The sequence below is a fragment of the Mauremys mutica genome, chromosome 12 (genome assembly GCF_020497125.1).
Source record: "Mauremys mutica isolate MM-2020 ecotype Southern chromosome 12, ASM2049712v1, whole genome shotgun sequence".
Lineage (NCBI taxonomy): Eukaryota > Metazoa > Chordata > Testudines > Geoemydidae > Mauremys > Mauremys mutica.
Window position 1 is genome coordinate 65,037,677 of NC_059083.1, and position 25,497 is coordinate 65,063,173.

The 25,497-nt window shown below is 48.3% G+C and overlaps 1 protein-coding gene across 2 annotated transcripts in view; it reads left to right on the forward strand.

Moving 5' to 3' along the window:
• SEPTIN9 (septin 9) overlaps positions 1-25,497 on the forward strand; it is a 260,626-nt gene that overhangs the window by 25,874 nt on the left and 209,255 nt on the right. The window contains exons 1-2 of one of the 2 annotated variants that reach the window (XM_044983494.1): positions 3,516-3,600; positions 16,217-16,273. In XM_044983494.1, coding sequence (XP_044839429.1) covers positions 3,531-3,600; positions 16,217-16,273 — 127 coding nt within the window. In that variant the 5' untranslated portion in view covers positions 3,516-3,530. Of the gene's footprint in view, positions 1-3,515; positions 3,601-16,216; positions 16,274-25,497 lie in introns of those variants that run through there. The other variant, XM_044983495.1, reaches the window with a different exon arrangement.

A 25,497-nucleotide genomic window follows, 5' to 3' on the forward strand; every position in this document is an offset into this window, starting at 1 on the left:
TGATGTAAGGTCCATTGACGTCAGTGGGGTTTGGATCAGGCCCTAAAATAACAAAGCACAAGGAATTACACTTCTCCTGGTGAGTACAAGCAGCTAGAATTGCTCCTCTCTCTCCCCACAGGCCCAAAGCTTGAACTCCCCCTATAAGCAATATATTTTTTCTTTAAATACCCTCCTACTCCTGAAATGTCTCTTGGCCCCTCTGTGCCTCCTTCCCCTCTCAGTGACAATGCCCTAGTGCTCTGTATCTGCGGGTGGGTGTGTCCCTCCGTTAGGCCCCTCCTGGGTCTCCCATTCCCAGGAGCGGACTGTGAGATTGAGCTGTGTGAGGCTCCCCCTCCTCCTGGTACTTCAGGGAGACCATGTTCGTTTTGGCTCCCCTTGGCCTGCTTCATGAGAAAGAAGCAGATGGATGGGCAGTCTGAGGGATGACGCACCCACAGGCCAAAACACAGCTGGGAGATCACCCTGTAGGTCAATCACAGCCTTGGCAGTGTCCCTCGGAGCAGTCTGGAAGCGTTGAACCGCTGCTGTCTATAAATTACAGGCCTGGCCTTTCCCAGTCAGAATTTGAACCAAATGGGGCCTAACGCTGCTAGGTGCTGAGCACCCTCAGATACCACTGACACCCTCCAGAGTCACTCAGCACCTTGCAGGATCAAGCCCTTTATCCCAACCCTGTCTGACTGGTTTCTTTTCCAGGTTTTGACTGTGTCTATTGCTGACAAAAGAGCCAGGCCTGAGAGAGCGGGAGACTGAAGGCCTCTGTTTACACACAGCCAAAGCAGTGCCGTCTTGTGGTTCATTTTGCCCCACCAGGGGTGAGGGACATGGCTGTCTTCTAACCTTCCTTCCAGGGAGTGCCGGTGTATGTCTGTCACCATCTCACAGAGTGCCCACGTCACAAACAGATCCCAGCCACAGGCATTTCTGGCTCTTCCACTGGCTGAGCTTTGTAACTAAAGAAATGTCCCACTTCTCTAATACCTTCCATCTGAAGATCCCAAAGCCCTTTACAAGCATCATTTGGGAGGGGAGGGTGGTATAAGCCCCATTTTACAGATGGGAAGCTGCGGAACAGAGGGGTGAAGAGACTTTATCAAGGTCACACAGCACCACTGCGTCAGAGCTAGGTATCCTAACTTCCAGCTCCTTGCCTTAACAACCATCGAGATAACTTAGACTCTTATTTGGCCCTCATTAGCGCAGTATCTGAGCACCTCTCGGTCTTGAACGTAGTTATCTCGCAACACCTCTGTGCAGGAAGGCAGTGCTATTATCCCCATTTTGCAGGTGGGAAACTGAGGCACAGAGAGGCAAAATCATTTGCCCAAGGTTACACAGGAAGCCTGTGACAGAGCAGGAAATTGAACCCAGGTCTCCCAAGTCCCAGGATAGTGTCCTAACAACTGGAAAATTCTTCTTCCCTAAGCAGCATCCTGAAAGCGAACAGCTGTTTATAGCTGGGGCTAAGCCCTTCTTATCCTTCTGCCGTGTTTGTTCAGCAGGTTGCTGGTTTACACAGTGGCAGTTAAAGGAGCTTTTTTGTTTGAACTCACCTCAGGCCATATGAAGTTTTGAAAAAAAGCAACTGCATGTTCCAACATAGAGATCCCTGGGTGGGTAGGTGCTGAGCCTCCTTCCCAGCATCCTGTAATATCAGTGGACCAGGGCACAGCTGTTCATGAAGCAAACTGTGCCACGATAGAAACTGACACGGTCACAGACCTGGCACCTCAGTACGATAAAATAAACTTGGACCGAGCCAGTGGATATTCTCAAGTGGCTCAGGGCATGAGGCTGAGGTGACGTGTTCACAGGGAGAGGGGCCAGCAGTTCCTTTTGAGACAAAGCAGAACCATTTTCTATCCATGAACTCAGCTGCTTGAGATAAGCTTGGAATTTTAACACCCATTTAAGCATCCTTCCTCAGCCCCCTGTCCAGTCCTGGTGCTCACATCCAGGCATGAGAGATTCTATCCTGTGAGGTGACATGTCCTGGAGAACAATACTGGAGACAGGCTTGGAATGGCAGGTTGTGACACTGCCTGAAGATCCCTCCTGCCAGGGTGTTCTGGTGCCCTCTCGAATAGGAAAGGATGGAAAGCAGCAGATGCCAGGTCATTTGCTAAGTCACAGAGTCTGGCAATGCCAAAGTGCCACTTAGTGGATATCCATAATCACCTGAGAGTCCCAACCAGCTGGGAAGGGAACAGCCAAAGGCCGGTTGGGCCACAGCTGAGTTTAACATACTGTGTAGCTGGTCTGGGATTATAAATGTCAGCATGCCCTGAGCTGCATGAGAATTACTCACAGCCCCTTCTCATTTCTCATCACCCTTTAACCTCCCTGATGTGCAGACAAAGGAGACCAGCAGTACTCCAGAACGTGACCTCAAATCTTCAGGTCCATAGAGACCAAGAATGTTCTGATGGGGGTGCTATTAACTTGTCTTTTTTTAAGCCTGGACTGCGTGACCATTGAACCTTCTCCTGCTGTCCAGCTTGTCTTAAAAAGGAGGCAACACAGCACTCGTGTTGGATTCAGGCTGTAGGGATCACCTGTCTCTCGTCCTTTATGGGCTACAGTCCTCAGTCCTTCCTAGCATATAAATGTTGCCAGTGCTGGAGCCTACCTCCAGCTACTACAGTGCAGCATGTCTGAGCTGAGGTGAAAAAGAACAGCCTGGGGTGTTGGGGTCCTCTCCATTCCACAGGGGACTCTATATATTGAACTCTGCCAGCCTTTGGAGCCTGGATCGATATACCACATTGTTCAATGCAGTCATATAGACCTTCCCATTGCAAAACCAACAGCAGCAAAAGGCAGCTCTCAGTTCTCTGCGTAGATGTCTATTTGCGCTGCAGAAATGACAACAGTTCTTTAGAGAAAAAGGTAATTTTCCCACCCCCAGGCAGCATAGCTGGATGTGTGGCTTATGAGGGGCGGGAGCTTAGGCAACAGGCATTCTGGGTTCTAGTCCTGACCTTACCACTGTGTAAATCATGTTAATCTCTTGGGCTCATGACATTGTTGCCACTGCAGCCTGGCTTTTCTAGGAGGTCATTAGGGCATCCCCTGGCTTATTCTCCTGTCCCCAGCAGACTATGTTATATTTGCATGACACTGTATTTCAGCACATGCTCTGGTTCCTCTTGCGTGAGCTTTCCCTTCATAAATAGATGAGATATGAATCAGGACCCATGTTCTAAGTTTGCAGGTGGCAGCTCCGCTCACACTTTTCACCTGAGCTGTGAGCCAGTTCATTTTGCCTTGCAGTAGAGTTTGATTGTTTAAGAAGATGCCAGGTGCTTTATTCTTTTCCTAATACTCCCACTCTTCAGCTGCAGCTGGAGGAGCCCATTAGAGCAGCCGGCTGCTTAGTGACCTTTTGGTATCCATGGAGAGGAGAGGGTAACCATAGAGTAATATCAAGCAGTATTTCCTCCAGCTGGGCCTGTTTCAAGGCACCACTCTAGGGTGCTTTCTTCCCACCTCATCTAGGGAGCTGACTTCCAAGGTGCAGTCAGATGAGCTGCACTGAGGCCAGAGTTGTTTGGCCTTCTTGGAAGCCGAACTTAAAAGGACACAACTGGCAAGGTAGTTTAATGAAATAATTGTTCCCCCTTCCTGTTTTGAGCAGCCCCCCTGTAGCTTGATCCTAACATCTGCTTCCTTGTTGTATTACTATTATTTAAAGCTAATGTGGCTCCATGTGAGTTCAGGGCTGCCCTTCCCCCTCCATCGCTTCCCATGCAGGATTGGGGCATCTGGGGTGGGGCAGGTTTTCCAGAGCTCAGCATGCTGGGTCCTTTTGCATATTAAACCCTTAGTTAAATGCCTGAATAGGAGCTGTCTTGTTTGGAAAGCCCTGGCCCAATTCCAGCTGCTGAATGTTTGTGGATCTGGGATTAGGGCCCAGATCCTCACAGATAGGTAAGCCCCTAACTACCCTCGTGGTTCTGTGCCTAGATCACTGTGCTTCAGTTCTCTGCCTGTGCCTCTGTCCATCTGCACAGAGCTGAAATGACCAAATGCAAACACAGCAAATCCTCACTGTAGGGCTTTTTCCATAAAACCTGCCACAGACGTAGCCAGGGCAGCTCTGTTTAATAAGCTAATAACATTCTTTGCATGTTTTTCCTTGTGTCTTACAAGGATTTTCAATATTAACTGTAAGAGGGGGGCAAAGCAGAGTAGGGGAAAAATCTCCAGATGCAGGGAGTCGCATAGGAGGATATTCAAAAAGCGCCTAGCTGCATCTTTAGGCACCCAAATCCCTTTCAAAAGCTAGTCCCCGGTTCTTTTTCTTTTTCTATTCCGCTTTGCCCTCCTCTTGAATTTAGCATTAAAAATCCCTGTAAGACACAAGGCAAAACATGCAAAGAATGTTATTAGCTTATTCAGTGGAGTTACCCTGGCTGTGTCTGTGGCAGGTTTTATGGAAAAAGCCCTACAGGGAGGATTCAAAGCTTCTTAGCATCCATAGACATAAACCTCCCTCTGCCAAACTGCTTGTGGATAATAGCCATCACTGCCATTATCTATAAGTAGTTCACACCTACCAAGTGCTTCATGGTGCTAGTAACAAGTATGGACATTTAGGAAGAGATCCTTGGGCTTCCCTATAAGCAGGGAAGTGTTATTGACCCACTTTTACAGATAGGTGCCTGCCAAGAAGAATTGAATTGCAGTGAGTGAATAGTGGCCCAGCCATATTTAGAACAGAGCAGTTCCTGACTCCCTGCCTAGGGTTTGCTTCTGCGGACCACACTGCCTGAACAGCTGATCAGCTGTTTGCCTCTTCAAACCCTGCAGCCTTGTTCCTAGGGGACACTGTTGCAGGTGAATGGAACACCAAGCTGTGACTAGGGATGGGGCTAAAGCTATAAAATAGCCATCTAGATGCTCAGTGTCCCAAGGGGCCAGCCACCAGCTGGGCTCAAGTGACTGGCTCAAGGCCACTGAAGGAGTCTGTGTCAAATCTGGGGCTTGAATCTAGGTCTACCAGCCCCAGAATGCTATAGACCACAAATCCGAAGGAGACTTAAACAAGAGAGGTCCTGATTCACCAATGAACCTTGTGGGGCTGCTTACAGAAGCGCAAAATGAATGTAAAATGCTCCGCCTGTGGTCTGATTGTGTGTTACATCCACGCTGCACTGTGTAAATAATCACACAAGCTATGGTGAAGCAGGCCCCGGGTACATGACTGCAAACTACTGAGGCCAAGGGTGCTTCAGGGCGAAGAGCACGATCCTTTTAGATTGTTTGTGGGCCTGTGTCTGATTTTTTTTTCTCCACTTGGTAAGGTGAGAACTTGATTGAGTGAGTTTGGTTAACTGGTTTTGAGGCCCCCTACCTGAATTCAAGGACAGATACACTTAACAAAGGAGGAGCTGCAGAGAGTCAACAGACACCTCTTATAAGCCTTCTCTTCTTTACACACTCCATCCTCCTCTGGGAAAAATCAACATTTGTCTTTCTGAGTCTGACAAACAACAGCATTATGTACTCCATCCTGAAAGCAGCTTTCTGGTGATCAATTCTGCAGTGTCAGTCCGGGGACCGGAGGGGGGAACCCTCTAAAATAGAAGCCAGAGAGCGCTGCGTGTTTGAAATCAGAGCAGGAAAGCACTGAAGGGCCACTGGGGAAAATCTGCAGCTGAAAACCAAAAGCATCTGTTGAATTGAACTGAGCGAACGTGAGGAGAGCAGGAAACAGAGTTTTTAAAATGCCTGTATTTTTGAGCCGCACGTTGCTGCGCAGTGTTCCGAAGCTCTGCAGAATGTCAGAGTGCACTGAAGCTTTGCCATGGGAGTTTTCATCCCCAGCCAGAGCCTAGAATAGTATGGGGCTGAGGGCAGGAGGGGAGAGTCTTGGGACCATTTGATCTCCTGTGGACATACCTGAGTCCATATTTAAAATTTCTCTTCCCTCCATCAAAACAGATAAGGGATCTCTCTAGCCTGGGGGTGGCCCTGGGTTTGCTTTGTGACAGAAGAGTTTCAGAAAGCTTGGTGCTTCGGCTGGGTGATGAGCACCCCAAAGGTTGAACACTGAAAGCTCTTTGGGGGTAGGAACCAACCGTTTATTCTGTGTTTGTTCAGTGCCTAGCACAGTGGGGTCTGGCTCCTAGATGCCTCTGCAAGATACATAGCTCAGCAAATTATTATTATTATTATTATTTGAGGCTCATGAGGCTGCAGAGCAGGGCTGAAGGTCTTGTGAGAGCTGGTTACCATAGATTTCCGGGATTTCCTCCTTCCAGCCTGGCCAGAAATTGGAGATGGGCTGAAGCCATTTGTTCAGACACCCAGGCCTGCCCCCAGAACATTGCTGGGGCTGATAAAAAGCAAAGGGCAGCCAGATCTCAACCACGCCCAGTTTGGTTTTGCAAACTCTGACTGAAGGGATTTTTGTTTGTTTGTTTGTTTAAAACCAAATTCACCTCTTGGTTTAAGTCCATCTCTCATGGAAATACCACAAGAGCAGCATTTCACTTGGCATGTCACCCCCTCCTTTTCTGAGCTCGGGTGGAATCATAGAATATCAGGGTTGGAAGGGACCTCAGGAGGTCATCTAGTCCAACCTCCTGCTCAAAGCAGGACCAATTGCCAACTAAATCATCCCAGCCAGGGATTTGTCAAGCCTGACCTTAAAAACCTCTAAGGAAGGGGATTCCACCGCCTCCCTAGGTAACCCATTCCAGTGCTTCACCACTCTCTGAGTGAAAAAGTTTTTCCTAATATTCAACCTAAACTTCCCCCACAGCAACTTGAGACCATTACTCCTTGTTCTGTCATCTGCTACCACTGAGAACAGTCTAGATCCATCCTCTTTGGAACCCCCTTTCAGATAGTTGAAAGCAGCTATCAAATCCCTCCTCATTCTTCTCTTCTGCAGACTAAACAAGCCCAGTTCCCTCAGCCTCTCCTCATAAGTCATGTGCTCCAGCCCCCTAATCATTTTTGTTGCCCTCTGCTGGACTCTTTCCAAGTTTTTCACATCCTTCTTGTAGTGTGGGGCCCAAAACTGGACACAGTACTCCAGATGAGGCCTCACCAATGTCGAAGAGAGTGGAATGATCACATCCCTCGATCTGTTGGCAATGCCCTTACTTATACAGCCCAAAATGCCATTAACCTTCTTGGCAACAAGGGCACACTGTTGACTCATATCCAGCTTCTCGTCCACTGTAACCCCTAGGTCCTTTTCTGCAGAACTGCTTCCTAGCCATTCGGTCCCTAGTCTGTAAGCTTGGAAGCTTTGTGTGGTAAACGAGTAGGGGGGAGAAGTTAGAGGAACATCAACAACTGGGACTCTAGTACATTTCAAAAAGAGAAATACAAGTAGTTTCAGGCATGATACCTGCCCCGAGTCACCTTCCTGATTGTTATGGTTTCACACCGTATTATTTTCCTATTCATTTAAAAATGTTTCTCTCCCCTATTGCTGTGTGAATCCCTCACAAAGAGCAGAGAAAATGGTGAAATTTCCCCCCTACACAAAGAAGCTATTTCTCCAGGGCCTGGTAACTGGTGTAATTATTTACACTTGTACAAAGGTATATTCAGAGAGTGTGATTTGCCAGTGAAGTCACATGGTACCAGTTCTGCTACCTGATTGCATGACAGATTTTTAAACCAGAGGAGCATGAGTGATGACTAACGCCCTTTACCGTACAAATAATCGCTTGTGCTAACATTTTTGATGCCTTCATAACTCACCAGCATCTTCCTGAATAGATGGCAGATGTCCAGGCACTCATGAATAATGAATAACTTTCCCACTAACAACAATGAACAGATCCAACCACTCCCATCTGTGGAACTATTTGTGACTCCCGTTTTGTACGATTCATCCAGCCCTCCTCCTCCCTGTGTGTATTCTGGACTGAAATGCTCTCAGCAATACCCAGAGGCCATTTTAACCCTTGAACACATCATCATGGGATGTGGTGGATTCTCCATCACTGGAAATCTTTAAATCAAGACTGGATATCTTTCTAAAAGACATGAACTACTTCAACTGCAAGTGAGTGGGTGCGATGCAGGAATGGGCAGAGTTAATGCAGGTTGGACAGATGGTATTGATGGTCCTTTCTGACCTTAAAATCTATGGATTTGTTAATCACTCTCTGATCGTAACTGGAGAGGAACTCAGTTTAAAACTCTCAATCTCAATTCCTTTTCCTGCTCTAAGCTTGGGAACATTCAAGTCTGAGCTTTGCAACTGAGGCTCACCTCCATCCATAATCACCATTTACATAATTCTACCTTTTGGCCACTGCTCAATGGCAGAATGATGACCTTCCAAGCGACCCACATGGCAGCTAGTACCATGCGTCGTGCCCAGTACAAGAAATGTGGGCAGTTTATTCACACCAATTCCCCAGCAGCTTGCCGGAGAGATGATTGTGCTCCAGCTGTTGACCAGATTCTGAGCTGCTGTAAATCACCATAGCTCCATTAAAGTTAACAGAGCTTGGCCAGTTTACACCAGCTTAGAATCTGACCCCTGATCTGCACAAGCTTGCTGAGCACTGACAATTCTGCCGCTTAGGCCATGCAGTGCTTGCAGGCAGCAGTGCACCTAGGCACGTGCCACAGTTACCTGAGCACACCGGCAAGTAGCTGCATCAGAAATGGGAATTGATCCATGCCTGAATCCATTACCAGTGTAAACTAGGGAACTGCAGATGCAGCCCTGCCTCTCTTCCAGTGAGAGGTCTGTTTGCAGCACACTGCTGCTGCTGCCAGAGACATCTGATCCAGGATGAAAAGCAAAAGAAACCATACACATGGGTTGTGTTTTTGTCCAGCTGCGCTCAGCTTATTTGGAGAGTGTCTCTGTTACACAGAACTTGGAGAAAGTATCGGGTTCTTCAGTGCGTGTTTCTGATTAGGGCTGGAGCTCAGTTTCACATATTCCTTTTTGGGTTTAGTGGTGAGAGTGGATTTAGAGCGAATGAAGGAGAAGTACTAATTGCTGTGGCTGGAGTCAGGCATAGATTTCTGCCCCCATTACCTGCAATGTTCTGCAAATAAATGCCACTCCTAGCCTTCATCAACTTTGCTACTTCCAAGCTGTTCCAATGCAGCCCCATCCTCACCCGCAGCACCCTCTGCTGTTCCACTTCTAGTGCTTTGTTGAACAGACCTGGTCAGGGTTGTTGAGCTAGCGGAGAACCTCAGAGTTATGAACACCAGAGTTACGTACTGACCGGTCAACCACACAGCTCATTTGTACACAATCGGGGGCAGGAGACAAAAAGAAAAAAGCACCTACAGTTCTGTGTTAAACAGAAACTACTAAAAAAAATCAAGGGAAAGCCGCATTTTTCTTCTGCAGAGTAAAGTTTCAAAGCTGTATTAAGTCAATGTTCAGTTGTGAACTTTTGAAAGAACCAGAATGTTTTGTTCAGAGTTACAAACAACCTCCATCCCCAAGGTGTTCAAACTCTAGGCTTCTACTGAATGTGATATGGGCAAATGGGAATGGGACTCATCCAACCCATTTTCAGTTATGTCCCGAGTCAGCATTTGAACATCACAGCTTCGGCAGACCTCCAGATACCAGAGAGAACGGTAAAGAAGTCATTGAGGACCTGCCTATGCAATGTGGATCACCCCTACTGCAGAATTTCCCTTTTTATATTATAAGCTGTTGAAGATTGGGACCAAAGCTTAACTAGCGTTTCCAGAGGTTGTTCATGAAGGCAGGGTTTAGGGTCAGGTTTTGATTGGTAGTAACCAGCTGAGACAGTCATTTTCCACCAGCAGCAATTCCTCTAGATACACTAGACCTGATTTCCCATTGCCCTACCCCCCGCCCTGGCCCTGGTATAATTTACACTAGTGCCAAATGGGATTTGGGTGCATTTTACACACACTTTGCGTTGGTGGCACAAGAGGTGCGAGGCAATGGGGAATTGGGCCCTGTATTGTCTGGGCGTTGTGAGACTGCCAGAGTTACTGGGCCTGATTCTGATCTTGCTCGAACCGATGCAACCCCATTGGAATTGCTGCTGGCTTGCACAGCTATAGAAGGGATTCAGTCAGGTCCAGGATGCTTTGGGGATGCCACTGTATTCCCTGTGTTCCCTATGGGCCTAGGCTGCAGGTCTGGGAGTGATTCTGCCTTGATTACAAACTGCGACAGGATACTGTTCAGCCAGAGATCAGAGGACAGTGGTAAGCATCCCTAATGCTATCCTTGTGCATAACAGGGACATGTCCATGCTGGGGAATGAAGTGCTCTTAGACTGTCCTACTTTGACTGATCGACTATTCCATTTTAAAATTACACTGAGGGACTGTGGGGAAACTGCCTTAATTTCAACCAGATAAGATGTATTTAATTCTGTTTCTTATTCCAGTACTTTATAGCCTGGGCTGGAGGGTGCTGCTGCTGCTATTAGAGGGGAAAACTCATAAACAGTATGTGTAGGGTAGAAGCCTTTGATTTTTGCTTCCTAGTCTCATAGCCCAGAACCAGAGCTACATATGCCTCCATGCTATAAATAGAGGTAACCCCAGAATGCCATCTAACATGCTGACACAGTGTCACCCCCCGCCCCTGTGCTGCAGTCTTTACAATGATCTGGGGAGAGGAATACATTTTCTTGCTGATTGCATTTGCATTTATGACAGATTCTCTCTCCTGTCCTGTGAGACTGGAGTCTTCCCACATTACTTAACTGCTTTCCTACGATCAGTCTTGACAGATTGTCTCTCTGTGGAGAAGTCTAGAGGATAGCACACTAGACTGGGAATCAGGAGACGTAGGTTCTATTTTTGGCTCTGCCTCTGGTTTTCTAGGTGACCCTGGGCAAGTTACTTCACCCTTCTGTGCCTTAGTTTCCCTGTCAATAAAATGGGGATAATAATACTTTTGAGAGCTACCGATGAAAACCGCTGTATAAAAGCTTGGTATTAGTGTTTTTTAAGCTTCATATGGTGTTGCCTAGTGGTTAAAGCAGCCAACTCGTCAGGATACCTGGGCTCTAATCCTGTCTCTGCTACTGACTTACTGTGTGAACTTGGGCCAGTCACTTTAGCTCTCTGCTGCTTGGGTTACCCAGCTACTAAAAGGGGATAATAATCCTTACTGGCTTCTCAGAAATGTGAGAGTTAGATCATACTAGCAAAGTGCTTGGAGGCCTCCCAATGACAGATGCCATGTAAGTGCAAAACTCTGTGTGTGTGTGTGTGTGTGTGTGTGTATAAATAGATACATAGCTATATTGCAAGTTCAAGAATAAGAAACGTCAAGTGCAGAGGGCTCTGCCACCCTGTACACTGCATATGTTTTACATTTAATTTTTACCTTGTTACAAGGGCTAAGAGGAATAAAATCTATTTCCTATGTCCAATCCTGTCCAAGCTTGGAAGTTCCTTACTTTGCCTCTGTTTGCCAGCAGCATGAATATAGCCTTTGACCCCAAAAGGATGGATTTAACTAGCTCTGCATGACTGCACATCTGCATGTCACCCAAAAGGGGGCAGTTTCTCCTACGTATGCAGTTTTCAAATGCTTGTAGCTTCTGTGAACGCTAAATCATTCTCTCCCCCTGCCCAAACAAAGCAAGGATGCTAGTCCTCAAGGAGGAGCCCCTTCTTGCTAGGTTTCAGCCTTTCTTGCCATAGCCTATCTAAAGAAGTGGTGTTAAAATTATTTTTTAACGAAGAAAACGTGTGGCAAAAATGAAAACAGTCTCCAAAATATCCAGTCCAACTTCCTGAAAAAAATCACCTTTGGGGCCAAAATCAAGTGAAGAAAATCTCAGGGGAATGTTTCCGAAGGTGGTGGCAGAAACAACCCCAAACACAAGAGATTGCAATGCTGTTTGTGTTACGTTACCACCTACAGGCTCCAGGTGAGGTTGGGGCTCCACTGTACTAGGCACTGTGCAAACACCTGGTAAGAAGCAAAACTAGCCCCAGGGAGCTACAGACTAAATGTAATCCTTCCGCCAGGCGGAGCCAGCAACAACCAGAGCCAGGTTCAATATCTAGGGATGCCTTTCCATCAATACAACAAAGAACTGGCTCAAGCCCACACCCAGTAACCTGGGAAAATGATACACCACCCCTGGGCACCTCTGAGAGGCAACATTTCCCCACTTGCAAGCACAGAGTCTGGGTGTAGAAAAGAAACTTTTCATAAAAGGAGGGAAGTAACTGGGCATTAATTTGGGAAAACGCTGCAAACAGGGTTCATAAACATAAACCATGAGCAAAATACCCACCCCCAAGTAAGTTGGGCAGTGTCCTTTTCCCCTGAGGTTCTTAAGTCCAGCAACCCAAAAGTCCCTTTACCGTGCCTGTCCTTCTCTGCACCCCCCTCACAGTTGCTTTCCTTCATCAGTGCAGACCCAGAGTTCAGAGGCGCATCTGCAGAGTTCACCTCCCACCCTGGGTGGAAGTAAGGAGGCACCTTATTCACTCCGCTGCTTGGGCATTCCCCCGCCGCTTGCTGTGCCTCTCTGCCAGCTGCCCTGCTGGCCACTCATGGCACCTTTCTGCCAGCCACCCTGCTGGCTGTTCACTCTGTTTCTCCGACTCCACCAGCCACTCATTTGCCAGCCAACTGTCGGTCACCTTCTGCTGCCATCTGTCTCTCTGCCATGACCTCCGCACATCAGTCTCTTAGGGCTAGTCTACACTTACCAGCCGGGTCGATGCGGTGAGTTCGACTTCTCGGAGTTCGAACTATTGCGTCTAATCTGGATGCGATAGTTCAAACTCCGGAAGCGCCGGGGTCGACTTCCGTACTCCACCACTGCAAAAGGCGGTGGCGGAGTCGACCTTGGAGCCGCGGACTTCGATTCCGCGGCGTCTGGACGAGTGAGTAGTTCGAACTAGGGTACTTCGAATTCAGCTACGCTATTCACGTAGCTGAACTTGTGTACCCTAGTTCGACCCCCGCTCTTAGTGTAGACCTGCCCTTAGTGATTTTCAGCTCTTTGCCCCATCTCAAGTGATTTCAGCTCTCAGTGATTGAGCATTTAAAATAACAAAAGAGGTGCCTAATGAAGCCTATTTAGCTCTTTCTTTGAACAGTGGGGAGGAACAGGTTAACAAGGTCTTTCAACTGAGAATGACCCTCCCTCATTTGGGACAGATTAAGCACAGTCCTGCTTCCCTGTATTCCTACAATAATTATAACATTGGTAACCATATTTCATTAACCCGGCATTCAGTACTAAGGTGTTTTGTAACCCAACACCAGCCAAAGTTGATCACTTTAACACCGCTCTATCTGCTGAGCAGGAGCAACTATATTTACATAAACACACCCAAAGTCTCTCCCCTTCCCAGCTAGCTGTCAGGGGAGCATTCATTCAGACCCTGCTTACATCAATAGACAAGGAAACGGAGAGGTGCCCAAGGTCGCACCGAAGGTCAGTGGCAGAAATGGGACTGGAACCCAGGTCTACGGAGTTCCACGCCAAAGTCTTGTCCGCTAGACTCCTGCCTTGTGCTGTCTGATAATGGAAGTTGTTTACAAACTCAGCTGCTGGGAGTTCTATCAGACCCCCACTGATACAGATACAGCTGTTGAAGGGACAGGCTTTCTTCCATCTGCATTCGCACATGCACAATAGAGCAGTGTTTGCCAGTAGGGGGGAAACGTCAGTCTCAATTTTTTCCTTTTGAAATCTGGACTTTTTACTGTCCCCCTTGCACAGGGTGATTCTGCCATGGGGGCTCTCCCTCTCCCCCCTCCGGGGATGAGGAACAGGGTGCGTCGTCTTGGAACTGGCCCAGGGGTTCAGCCACGTGGCTTCACAGTCATAGTGGCTTTTTTATATGACGAAAGGAAAGTGGAGAAACACACCCGCACGGATCTGAGCAGGAGGCGCTTTTTCCAAGTGGAGTTGCCAGCCAGAAACCCCTGTCCCAGGGCAGTTAGCATGAGGTTTGCTGTCTTTCCCCACCTCCCTCTTGTTTTTTTTTTTTAAATAAGACACAAGCTGTTCCAGCTGAGAGGCTGGAGCAATAATACTTAACCCACTGTTTCAAGGCTCTGGGATGTAGGCGCACCCTGGTTTTCTGACTGGTTGCTGCAGGGTGGGAGGAAAAGACACTTACTAGTGAGAGCAGCAGAGAGTCCTGTGGCACCTTATAGACTAACAGACATATTGGAGCATGAGCTTTCATGGGTGAATACCCACTTCGTCAGATGCGTGTAGACGAAGTGGGTATTCACCCACGAAAGCTCATGCTCCAACACGTCTGTTAGTCTATAAGGTGCCACAGGACTCTTTGCTGCTTTTACAGATCCAGACTAACACGGCTCCCCCTCTGTTACTAGTGAGCTATCTCTTCTAAATGAAGTCTGCATTGATCAAAAAGTGGAGAGTTCCAAACCTACTTGCATCCTGAAGGTTACAAGTGGGCTGGGGACCTTAGTGGAAATTCCTGTTCAAAATGCCCTAGTGGCCAGTGAGGGTTTGGAAAGAGTAGTGCATCTACTTGGCTATTAGTTACTGGGACTACTGGATCTTAGAGACATTGTTCCTCTAGTCTTCTTCTTAGCGTGTGTGCAACATGCCTCAGGTGGCACATGACCAGGATTCATCATGGAATTTGGACCACTGGTTGGATCATTAGCTCCCCGGCTTGGGCCGGGTACTGATGAGGAGTGTGAAGTGAATGTTGATCCATGCCCCCCAGTCTCCAGTAGAAACCAAGAGAGACTGAAGGATTCTGTTTGGAATCTCTTGGAATTTCCAGTATGGGGAATTGTAGACCATGGGAGCCAGATCAGCTGATCCACTGGATCCATGATGTAATTGCCACTGCTTGTAGCATCAAGGCACTGTGGAGTCAGTTAGAGAGGGGCAGCCTTGATTCCTGGATATGGCCAATTCATTTGTTTGTTTGTTTTAAATCAGAGTTGGTTAATAAGGCAAACAATGCCCACAGCACAAGTGGAAGATGAATGGTTGTGGCTATCCTCACATGGGCAATTTGTGGCACAAGGTGGGTAAATGACTTGCCAAGGAGTAGATAGCAGAACTGGAGACAGAACCCAGGAATCCCTGCTTGCAGTCTGTTGCTCTAACCAGTAGCCAGCACTGCCTTACTGACAGTGCAGCATCACCCAGCTATATGGAGGAGTAGTATTCTCTCTTTCTGGAGCCGGGTATGTGGAATGGAATAAAGGAGAGATTCTGTCACCTTCTAAAGAAAAATATGTTCCAGGATGGGGTAAACTTCCTCTGCAACTATCTCCCTGCCACTGTTTGGGTAGCAGCTAGGAGGTTCACACGCACTGCTATGGAAAGACTAACTCATTAAAAAAGGCCTCTCAAACCAAGCCAAATTCAGGTGTCTCTCTTCTGGTTGACCATCAGTCTAGAACACAGGGATGTGTCTAATATTTCAGCCAGTTTAGCCACACTAATACAGATGCAATGTGATAAATTAGTTCTATCTGGTCCTTTTGCATTGACTTTGCTGGTGGAAGGATCCTCTCTGACAGGCACGGAACTAGCAGTGGGTACCACTCACTAGGGTCCCAGCCCAGAATGTCTCCACAGACGTGTCAGGAGCATGCTGCGGTCAGGGAGTCTGCTCTGCACTGCTGCACACAGACCATTGCAGCCCCCTGGGCTGATCTAACCTGCACCAGAGGCCGAGCTGGCTCTGGGCAGTTCCAGGATATGAGAGGCACATCCCTTCTTAGTCCCTGTATCATGCATGCACACACTGGGTGCATGCGCCAGCATAGACATTTATTTGGGCCTAATGTTGTGTTTGCATGTCTTAGCAACACTCACTTCGCTGCAAGATCCAGGAGTGGGTATGTCTGTGTGTTCCTGTTGGAGAAAACATTGCCATGCATGAATATCTATAGTAAAAAAGTTATAGGGTGAAAGGGGTGTGTGTCCCCTACTCAATTACTTCAGGACTTTCTTCTCCAATTTCATGACCACTAAACATGCTTACGGTTTCTGATACCGCAGGATAATAGTAACAACCACTATTAGCCATTGTGTACTTCAGGGGCAACTGGAGGTTACTAGTGAGGTATTTCTCCATTCAAAATACCCATTCTTGAGTTTTCATAGGGAATGTTTCTGTACAAAGCAGACACCAGCAGAAGAAGGGTGGCCTGGCAGATCAGGAATCACAGTGTGGACACCGAACCAGGTTCACATTAGTTAGCCACGTGCCTTATCACTGATTTTTCTTGCTCTAGGAATCTCCAGGACCTCCAGTGGGAGACTTCGGCGACTCGGTGACCCGACAAGTCCAAGTAAGTGGCATTAACGCACCTGTTTCGCTGAGTCGTTCTCGTCTAATAGAAAGGTCACCTCTCCCATGCTTGCCTCCTGGGGATTCTCCATCAAACAACAAGCACTGCTAGAATGGAAAGCTGGCTGCTAACAAACGCAGAGAAATGCTTCTGTACCCTATGTATTCTACACTATAGAGTTAGAGATGAATTACCTGTTGAATGATGGATCCGCACATCAAGTCAAGGGTCCAACACCAGTGAGCAGAAAGCGAGAGTGCCCTGAGGTTGAATTAATGGCTCTCTCTCTCACTCTCCTAAGCCATTATTTTTTATTGCACGTGGAGATTTACGGATTATGTGTGCTTGTGCTTAAAATGACATTCTTAATTGCAGCTTGACATGATTTAAGCGGTTTCCACCATTCAGGAGGAAGCCGGTGGGAGGGTTTCTCTCTTTAAACAGGTGTCTCCCAGACTCATGACTGCACAGCTCTCTTGTCCCCCTTCAGAGGCTTTCAGCATTTGAGCCACACTTGCTCTGCAGACCCATCTGTATCGTATGTGCTGAGCTTTAGAGTCCTGCTGATATTAACTGTGTGAACTCAGCCCAAACTGGTGAGAGAATTATGGGGCAATAGGGAATATGTTTGAGGGCAGCACCGACTTTAGGCATAGGAGATACAAGCAGTTATAGAGTCACAGATTTCTGAGGCCAAAAAGAACCATTGGCTCTAGTCTGACCTGGGACTGCCCAGAGCCAGCTTGAACCGTGGTGTAGCTTACACCCAGCCTGAGGGCTGCCTAGCTTGCAGCGGTCCCTGGAGGGCTGAGCTTAGCTAGAAGGCCACATCTGAAATAGCACCATGTTAGTGCAGGAGTCCCAAACGTCCCTCTCGTCCAGGTCTCAGCAGGAGGTCAGTGGAATCTGGCTGGAAGAGCAGAAGGGAATCGCCTAGTATGAGGGATGTTGCAGAAGTCCCCAGTAGGAAGATGCTCACTGCATCCAGTGCAAAGGTTCTGGGGCAAGGCTGGGCCTATTTGATCCTGGCAGAACGGGGGGCAGAAGCCCACTAGAACGAAAGGCCCAGTTGGGTCCCAGAGCCCAGAGAACTGATTACAGGGGACCAAAAAGAAAACCAGAATGGGAGTGAAGGTCAGAGGTACAAAGGAAGGGTTCTGGCTGGAGCAGGGTTGGAAGGGCAGAGGTGCTGTGTTTAGGCCAACAATACACTAGGATCAATCTTGCTTAAGGGATCCTAGTGACTAAAGTGATGGTTGAAATCTAAATGCACCCTGGCTACAGGTCCTCCCAAGACACTGACCCTTTGACAAGTACTCCCAGCTTCTCCTCTTCCGATGTCTCCCTTTCTAATGGCTGGCAGGGTTGTGGCTTGTGGATAGGGTGACCGGCTGTCCCGATTTTACAGGGACAGTCCCAATACTCGGAGCTTCTTCTTACATAGGCGCCTATTATCCCCCAACTCCTGTTCTGATTTTTCACATTTGCTATCTGGTCACGCTATCATGGAACCTTTGTGCAGTTGCTTCCATACCCAGAAGCCCCGGCTCCAAAAGATGTCACTTCCTCCTGTAGTGGCATGGCTGAAGCTTGTCTCATGAGAACTCCCATTAGCGTCTATAGGAGTTCCATGCACGGGGGACTCACAGGATTATGGGTAACACTCTATTCCCTGTTCCCATCCAGGATTTTATGCTTGCAGATACATGCTCCTGCAAATGCTGTTGGTGCCTTATTAAAGACTGGCTGGAAACTTGTCCCTAAAGCTTCCTTTTCTATCTATTGCAGTAGTGTTATTACAGCTAGAAGGAAAGCAGATTAGAAACTGTGCCACTGTTTCTCCAACACTGTCCCTTTTCCAGCAAGATCCCTGCCGGCAGCTCCTCAGTTACGACTATTTAATGCCCAGGTGTCCCAGCCAAGTTCAGGGCTTCATGGTTATAGGCACTGTACAAATCCAGGGTAACTGACTTTGTCTGCTCCATGGGAGTAGACAAGACAGATGATGGGAGGGATGGGAAACAGGCTCAGAGAGGGGCAGTGCCTTGCCCAGGTTTACCCAGCAGGTCAGTGACAGAGGCAGGTTTGGAATCGAGATCTGCTCGGTGCCAGTCCACTGCCCCACGTGCTGGCCCACATGTTTGCAAGCTGGGAAATGGCTTCTCACTCCAACTGCTGCTGTGCTGGGGAGTGTGGCCACAGCTTCTCCTGAACACCCTTCCCCCCCCCCGCTCCTTTGCAGTGGGAGTATGAGGAGTGGAGCTGCAGAACAAGGGTCAAGGTTCAGTTTTAGCTCAGTGTGGCACCAGGGGGCTCAGGAACCCAGCCAGGCCCAATCTGCTTGCGCATAAAACTCTAGAGCCCGGGCACGTCACACTGTCCACTCAGCATCCATAACAGATATCTTAGTTCTACCGCTCCGCCTGCCTGCTGCACCGCTTACTGCTAATGCAAGCAGAGCGATGGGTGGAGCTATCCAGATGGCTAGGGGAAGATGGCGGTGGGAACCCAAATCCAGTCTGTTTCTTGAATGTAGTGTTGCTTTACATCAGGGTTATGGTGCAGTGCACTTGCAGGAAGCTGTGCTGTCTCCACCGATGAAGAATCCGGTTTTGTACCTGGCTCCTCTGCACAGAGTCACAGCGAGCAGTAGCCCTCTTGGGTCAGTCACTTGGGGGGAAGGGAGAACCCTTGTGGGTTTCATTCCCTTAATGTGAGCAGAATCCTTCACACCCACACACCCATATGAGTGTGAGCTCTGATCTCCTGCAGCAGGGTGGCTTCCTCTTGCATTGTCATTACTCAGTTTAAAAGAGCTGCAGAGAGATGAGCTGGAGCCAGCTGGCCAAGGTGGGCGGAGTTGGATGGTCACCTTCCTCTAGTGGCTAAAGTGAAATTCCTCCATTTACAACACCCGTGTGGTCTTCCAGATGGCGGGCCTGTGAAAGCTTCGCTGGGGACATGAGCGCTGGGATATGGTGCTCTTGACTGGGCTGTGTAATCCAGGAAGTGTTTTGCCAATCGATCTGGCATGGAACTTGCTTCTAGACCTTTCCCTAGCAGCTGCGTTCCCAGTTTGGAAGCTTTTTCTAGAGGAGATACTGAGGAATAGAGAGAGGGAGCTGGCAGCTGCTAGCCTCCATAAATCCATTTCCACAAGTATTTGCTGGCGACATTTATAGTCACAGGGCTGCTCTTCGAGCTTGAATGCTCATTTTCAAAGAGACTCTGGCTTAGTTGGTTTTTTAAGCAGTACCAGGCGCATGCAGCCAGAGCTCATAGTGCTGTGACTCTCCTTGGGAACCTTCTCTCTGCCTGGCAGTCGGACTCAACAGCCAGTCTGTGGACACCCATTTCCAGCTCTAACAGACCATTGCTTATACTTTGTCACCCAGGCTGCTTGAAAAACAGATGATTTTTTCCTTTGTGAAATATGAAGCCAGTGGGGTCAGCCTGGAATGTTTGTTTGGTTTGGCAACTCCTTTATTAGTCTCTCGGCATCTGAACATGGGTTTTCCCGCACCAGGACTGGTCCTCCACCAGAGGCTGAGATGAAATCATGCTCCCAAAGCTCCTTTTATAGCCCTTCAACTCCTTTTCGATTGCCACAGCTGTTCTCTTCCCTCTCTGCTGGGATGGGGGCAGCTATGACCTGCCCCGTCTTAGGAACCAGCAATGAGATGGTAGCACTTAGGACAGCACAATCGCTGCTACTGTGCCCTTGCACAGGGGTTGGGCACAAAAGTGTGAGGAGGCTCCTTGCACTTTCTTCATCCCCTTGCATGCACCACTGCAGGGCTGGGCACAATCAGGCCGTATATAGAGAGAAATCACCTATTGCAAGAAGGCACAATAAAAATCTTTGTTCTGTTTGCTTTGGGGAAGACCATAGGGCAGTAGAAATAACTTATGGAAATACCATTTTTAAGGGACAGACCTGCTAAAAAAAAACAAAACTATTTTTCCATGGACTGAAAGTTAAAAATACAATAGAAGAAAATGGACCTGACGGGGTGTAAGCCCAGGGAAAATACATTTTCAAACCTCTGGCGCTGCTGGGTCTTGGTGAAGGAACATCATTTGGGTGCATCGGAGTTATTAGTGTAACAAGCTTGTCAGAATTTTATTTTCTCACTCCGTTTGTTTGTAACACTCTTTGGCTAATGGCCATGGACTATGTGCTATAAAAGCAGGACTGGGATATTTGGCATCCATCTGTGTATACTGTATGTTTATAGCCTGTCTCCTCACCTGGATGTTAATCCCAGATGGCCTATACAAAGTGATGGTTTTAAAATAAGCCCCGACTCCTTTTAAAGAGCACAGCACATGCTGAACTCAACGAGAAAGTGACTGAAATGGGATGGGTCCGTGTGGGGACATATGGGAGCACGGGGATGTGCGGAGTTTCCCACTGACTTCCAATGCAACTCCAATGTTCCCATCCTCATTGCCCCCTGGGGAATTTTTCATAGGCTGACGTGGTACTTCCTGAAAACATTCCCTCCCCCTCACTAGACATGCTGTCCCTTTGGGGTCTGTTCCAAAGCCCCCTGAAGTCAATGCGAGTCTTTCCATTGGCTGAGGTGGGCTTTGACTCAAGCCCTTAAAAAATCTGCAAATACTGGTTAGGAGTTCAATGTAACTCTCTTTAGATCTCAATCTATCCTGCTTGGCAGGCCCCATTGCTGGAATCTCCGTTAAAGGACTGTAGTTTCCTTTGTCCTTGCTGGCCTCAGTTCAGCTCTCTGGGTGAGACAGGTACCTAGTTCCCAGAGGAGAGGTTTTCAGCAGAACATTACAAGCTACCTGCTTCTGCTGCCAGGCCTATGAGAAATAACCCAGCCTGTGATGATGTGGCAGGGGGAGGCAGCTGGGAGGAAGTGGATATACCTTTATGTAATGCAAAGCACAGGGAAAACAGCAGGTGTATGGAACAATTCTATCTAGCTGATAGATTTCTTCTCTCCTCTGTCTCTGCCTGTTGCTTGTCTCCTTAGTCTGTAAGGTATTCTGGGCAGGGATCCACTGCCTGCAGAGCACCAAGCACAGTGGAGCTCTGAGCCTGATCGAGGCCTCTGGCCACTACCATGATAGAATAAATATTGGCACCCCTGCTTTTGGTGGCCTCAGTATGGGTGGGGCCCAGGACTGACTGGGTCATGGAGATGGAGCTAACCTTTTAGCCAGGCACCAGTCTTGCAAAGCCCAATCTTGCACCTACTGATGTCAAGGACATTTTGTTATTGTCTTCAGAAGGGCAAGATCTGGCCTGCTATGAGTGGAGCACTGAACACCTTGCAGAACTGGGCCCCCGGAAGCAGATTCCTGCGAGGCAGAGTTACCACACTAAAGGTAATGCCTGCCTTGCAATGACCCACCCAACACTTCTCTGCTGAAGGAAGAGAGGCCTTTGGTCTTCAAGGATAAATTAACCAACAAGAAGCTTCTAACAGAACTAGCTTCTGTTGTTTTACTTGGTGTGATCTTATCATCTCTGGAGCCTGCTGGCCCCTGTGTTATCATCCCTGTGTTCTGTCCGTGCTGCCCTGTATCCCAAGGGGCTGAGAGAGGTGCCCCCTACCACTGCTCGGAATTCTGGGAGGCTCCAGCTGCCTCTGGGCTTTGCCCATTGCAAACATTCTTCTCTTTTCGTTACCGCTTTTGGTGTGATAGTAACTTTCTTTCATATTTATTCTGCCTCCCCAGGAAATGTATGGACAGCTGCTAGCATCTCTTACCCCCGCCCCCATACCCCTCCTTCTCTCTGGAATGCTGAAGAATTTATCTAATTTTTAATTATTATTTTAGGATTGCTTATCACTTTTCAATCAACAGATCCCCTGGAGAACTCCCACTCTCTCCTTCAACACCTTGCTACATCTCTCCTTGGGCAGTCTTATGTTCACAGTCTCTCTCCCTTTTTGCTTGCTTTCTTGGCCACTTGTACCTCTTCCCAGTCCTCATTCCCTGGATGTGGTATCTGAAATCTCAGATCTTCTTATGGCAGGTTCTTGCTGCTTCCTGGTGCACACGGGAGGCAAAAGTTATCCTAATAATGATTTCCTGGAGCAATGACTTAACTACAGAAAATGTGCTGGAAGTTTAATTAGATGCATAAGTGCTTTGCTGGACCATGGCCTTGGTTCGCATTTGGTCCTTGGCAGATACTGGGTCAAGTGACCATTCAAAGGCTACAGCTGAGTGTTCAGGTTATGGTTGTCCCCAAAGGATACACTGAAGGATGCTTCAGAATGAATATGCACCTGCTGATACTGTGGTATTGTACCATGATGTCACATGTTTGCCTCTGCCTGCCCTGAGGATGAGTCTATGGGTGATGATGTTGCATTCTCATAATGTTTTGGTATCTTGATGCAAATACATGATCATAATAGGACACTGTCATAATGCAATGTCACAAGGCTGCAAAGCCCTGAAGATCCCTCTTAAAAACTCTGATTCTCCTGCAAATTTGGGGATGGGAGGTGACACTAGTCTGGATGATAGGGGTTCATGCACTAAGCCTTCTCCTTGGGAAAACTGGCTTCAAATTCTTGGCCACCAGTGAAATGGTCTGAAGTCAGGTCTTAGTTTCTAGTGCACTTTAATTCATTTCATATGCAAACACAATGATGCTGTCTTGATTTCTGGTGTGGTATGTCCTCATCCAGCTATATCCAAAGACAGAAGCAGGACTCAGTAGAAGTCCAAGGGTAACTGGAGTGCAGAGATGCTAAATTGAAAGACACAGAATTATTCTGGTTTCTTCAGACTCTAATTATATATTTTCCCCTTTTTCAGGTGTGAGCCCTTTTTAATTTTAATAAACTTTTTCATGTTGAGCATCTTAACGAGCAGTTCAGTGCTTTGGTTTACGCTGCAGTAAATGTTTACGGCTCCATATAACTGCAGCTCCATTTCCCCTCGTTTCAGGACCAAATTTCCTCTCTCCCCTCTGTTGCCCTGCACCTCAGAACACTTATAACGGGGACAATCGTGGTGTTTCCCCTATAACTGCTGCTCAGTCAGGGATGGTGTGGGGCTCTTCGCCCCCCCAAGGTGCCTTTACACAGCCATTGCACCCTGCGGGCCAGATTTTCAAGGGCTCAGCCCCCAGCAGCCATAAGCAATGGGGGCTGCTGGGGGCTGAGCCCTTGTAGATCTGGCCCTGAGCCAACTTGAAAACCTGTGATGTCATCGCCAGCTTCTCTCCTCCCTGTACCAGTGCCATTTTGCCATTGCCAGTCATCTAAAAGCAGGCCAGCACCTCCAGTTCCAGGACACCCCCTAGACACAAGGGAGGTCCAATGATTAAGGTGCTATCGGGGGACTCAATTCCCACACTTCCTGTGTGACCTTGAGCAAGTGACATGTCTCAGGTCCCCATCTGTACCCTGTGGATAATAGCACTGCCCTGCCTCACAGGGGAGTTGTGAGGATAAATACATAGACGTGTTTGTTTGAGGCACTCAGAGACCATGGTAATGGGGGCCATACGCGGACCCTGGATAGAGGTGCCATTGCAGCCGCTGTATGGGGATTGACTAAGGTCTGATCACTGAAGCTACAGAGCTGGACCCAGCAAAGCCTGTTCAGGGGTGGAACAGAGACAAATAAGGAATTGTTATTAGCCCTCTTCCCCACGCCCACCGAGATGGCCCCCCCGCACCCTGCATCCGTGGTCACTTGCTCCCATTCCCCACCCCTCCAACTCCACATTCAGCGTCATTTGGGAATTTGCGCAGCCCAGGCAGGATGATTAACAAGACTGACTGCTGAGTTTCAGTGCTCAGTAACCACGGTCAGCAGCACTGCACAGCAAGAAATGGCTGCTCCACAAGAGTTGGAGGGGGCCCTGCTGAGAGTCCCTTGGACGCACAAATGTCTGGGTTTGGCAATGTCACCCGACAATTAAACAAGGGAATACAGTCCATCAGGCTGAGTAATGTGGGAGGTTTGGGGTCTGTATTAAACATGCAATTGGAAACAGGCGGCTCCTCTCTAGGAAGAGTGGCGGCTGGGCGGGAGGAGAGAGAAGAGCAGAAGCCCTAAATCAGAAATTCCATGGCAAACTCTAGCTCCCAACCTAATGTGCCACTGAAATGTGTTTCCTGCGGGGGCGGGGCTTCCCCCACTGAACCTTCTTCAGATTCAGCCCTGACGAATGCTAGTGAGTGAAAATATTTGCTGACACTTGCCAGCCAAGCAGGAGTGTATATTACCTGGCAGGTCTGTGAGTAGCCCCAAAGCACCTGAGTGGAGAGAATCTGCATCTTGGGATGCCAGCTGCTCTGTACTTTGGTTTCCTTCCAGGCTACTCTCTGGCTTTTGTCCAGAGGAAAGAACATCTCTGGTGGGGTGCTGGCGCAGCACGCAGATTGGGGTGCAGCTAAAGCAGTATACTTTTGGGGTGCAGGCAAGCCCTAATGAGGAGAAGGCCTTTAAGTCTGATGCAGGGAAACTATTCCTTTACTAGATCTGTTTCTGGATCAGGTGATTTGTTTGTGAGAACTCCCACAGGGGTAAGAGAGGAAGAGGTGCCTCAGGTTTCCCGGCTTTTGTTCTCTGTCTTGCTGCATGGCTAGCCAGACCAATAGAGAGGCATTACACCAGAGCCAGCTGCAATCCAGGGGAGGCACAGTGAGTCTATCCGCGAGAGGCAGAGTGCTAGCAACGTCCCTAGTTTTGCACCATCAGCACTTGGCTGAAGACCGACCGCAGTTTATCTTGAGGCTGCTTGGAAGCGCAGTGCATAATTTAGAGAAGCACAAAGCTCAGGCCCAGCTATCTGGGTTGCATTATAAAGGACACTCGCCAATAGCATGAAAACCTTCATCCGAGAGGTTTGTCTTTTACCCTCCAAATGATCCTACTGGACACAAGGCGAGAAGCACCATGCCCCAGTCCTGTTACCCTTCGTTCCCCTCTTAACCCACCCAGAGAAAGGGATAAAGGGACCGAAAGAGCGATCAGAGGTGAGGGAGTGTGGGATGGCATCTCATGAGTAGGGGCCTCCAGAGAACTTAATTCAAAGACCTCATGAGACTGATGCTGGTGATGAAATGAAAGGCTGATGTTCTTTACCGAAGTCTGAGCAGACACTGTAAAATCCCCTTCACCACAAAGTGTGGCAATGACATAGCTGTGGGAGGGACCTAGGAGTGGAGGCACTGGAGAGGTTAAGGCAGGTCAGGCCTGAGCGCTGTCGTGGGGGTTCACAG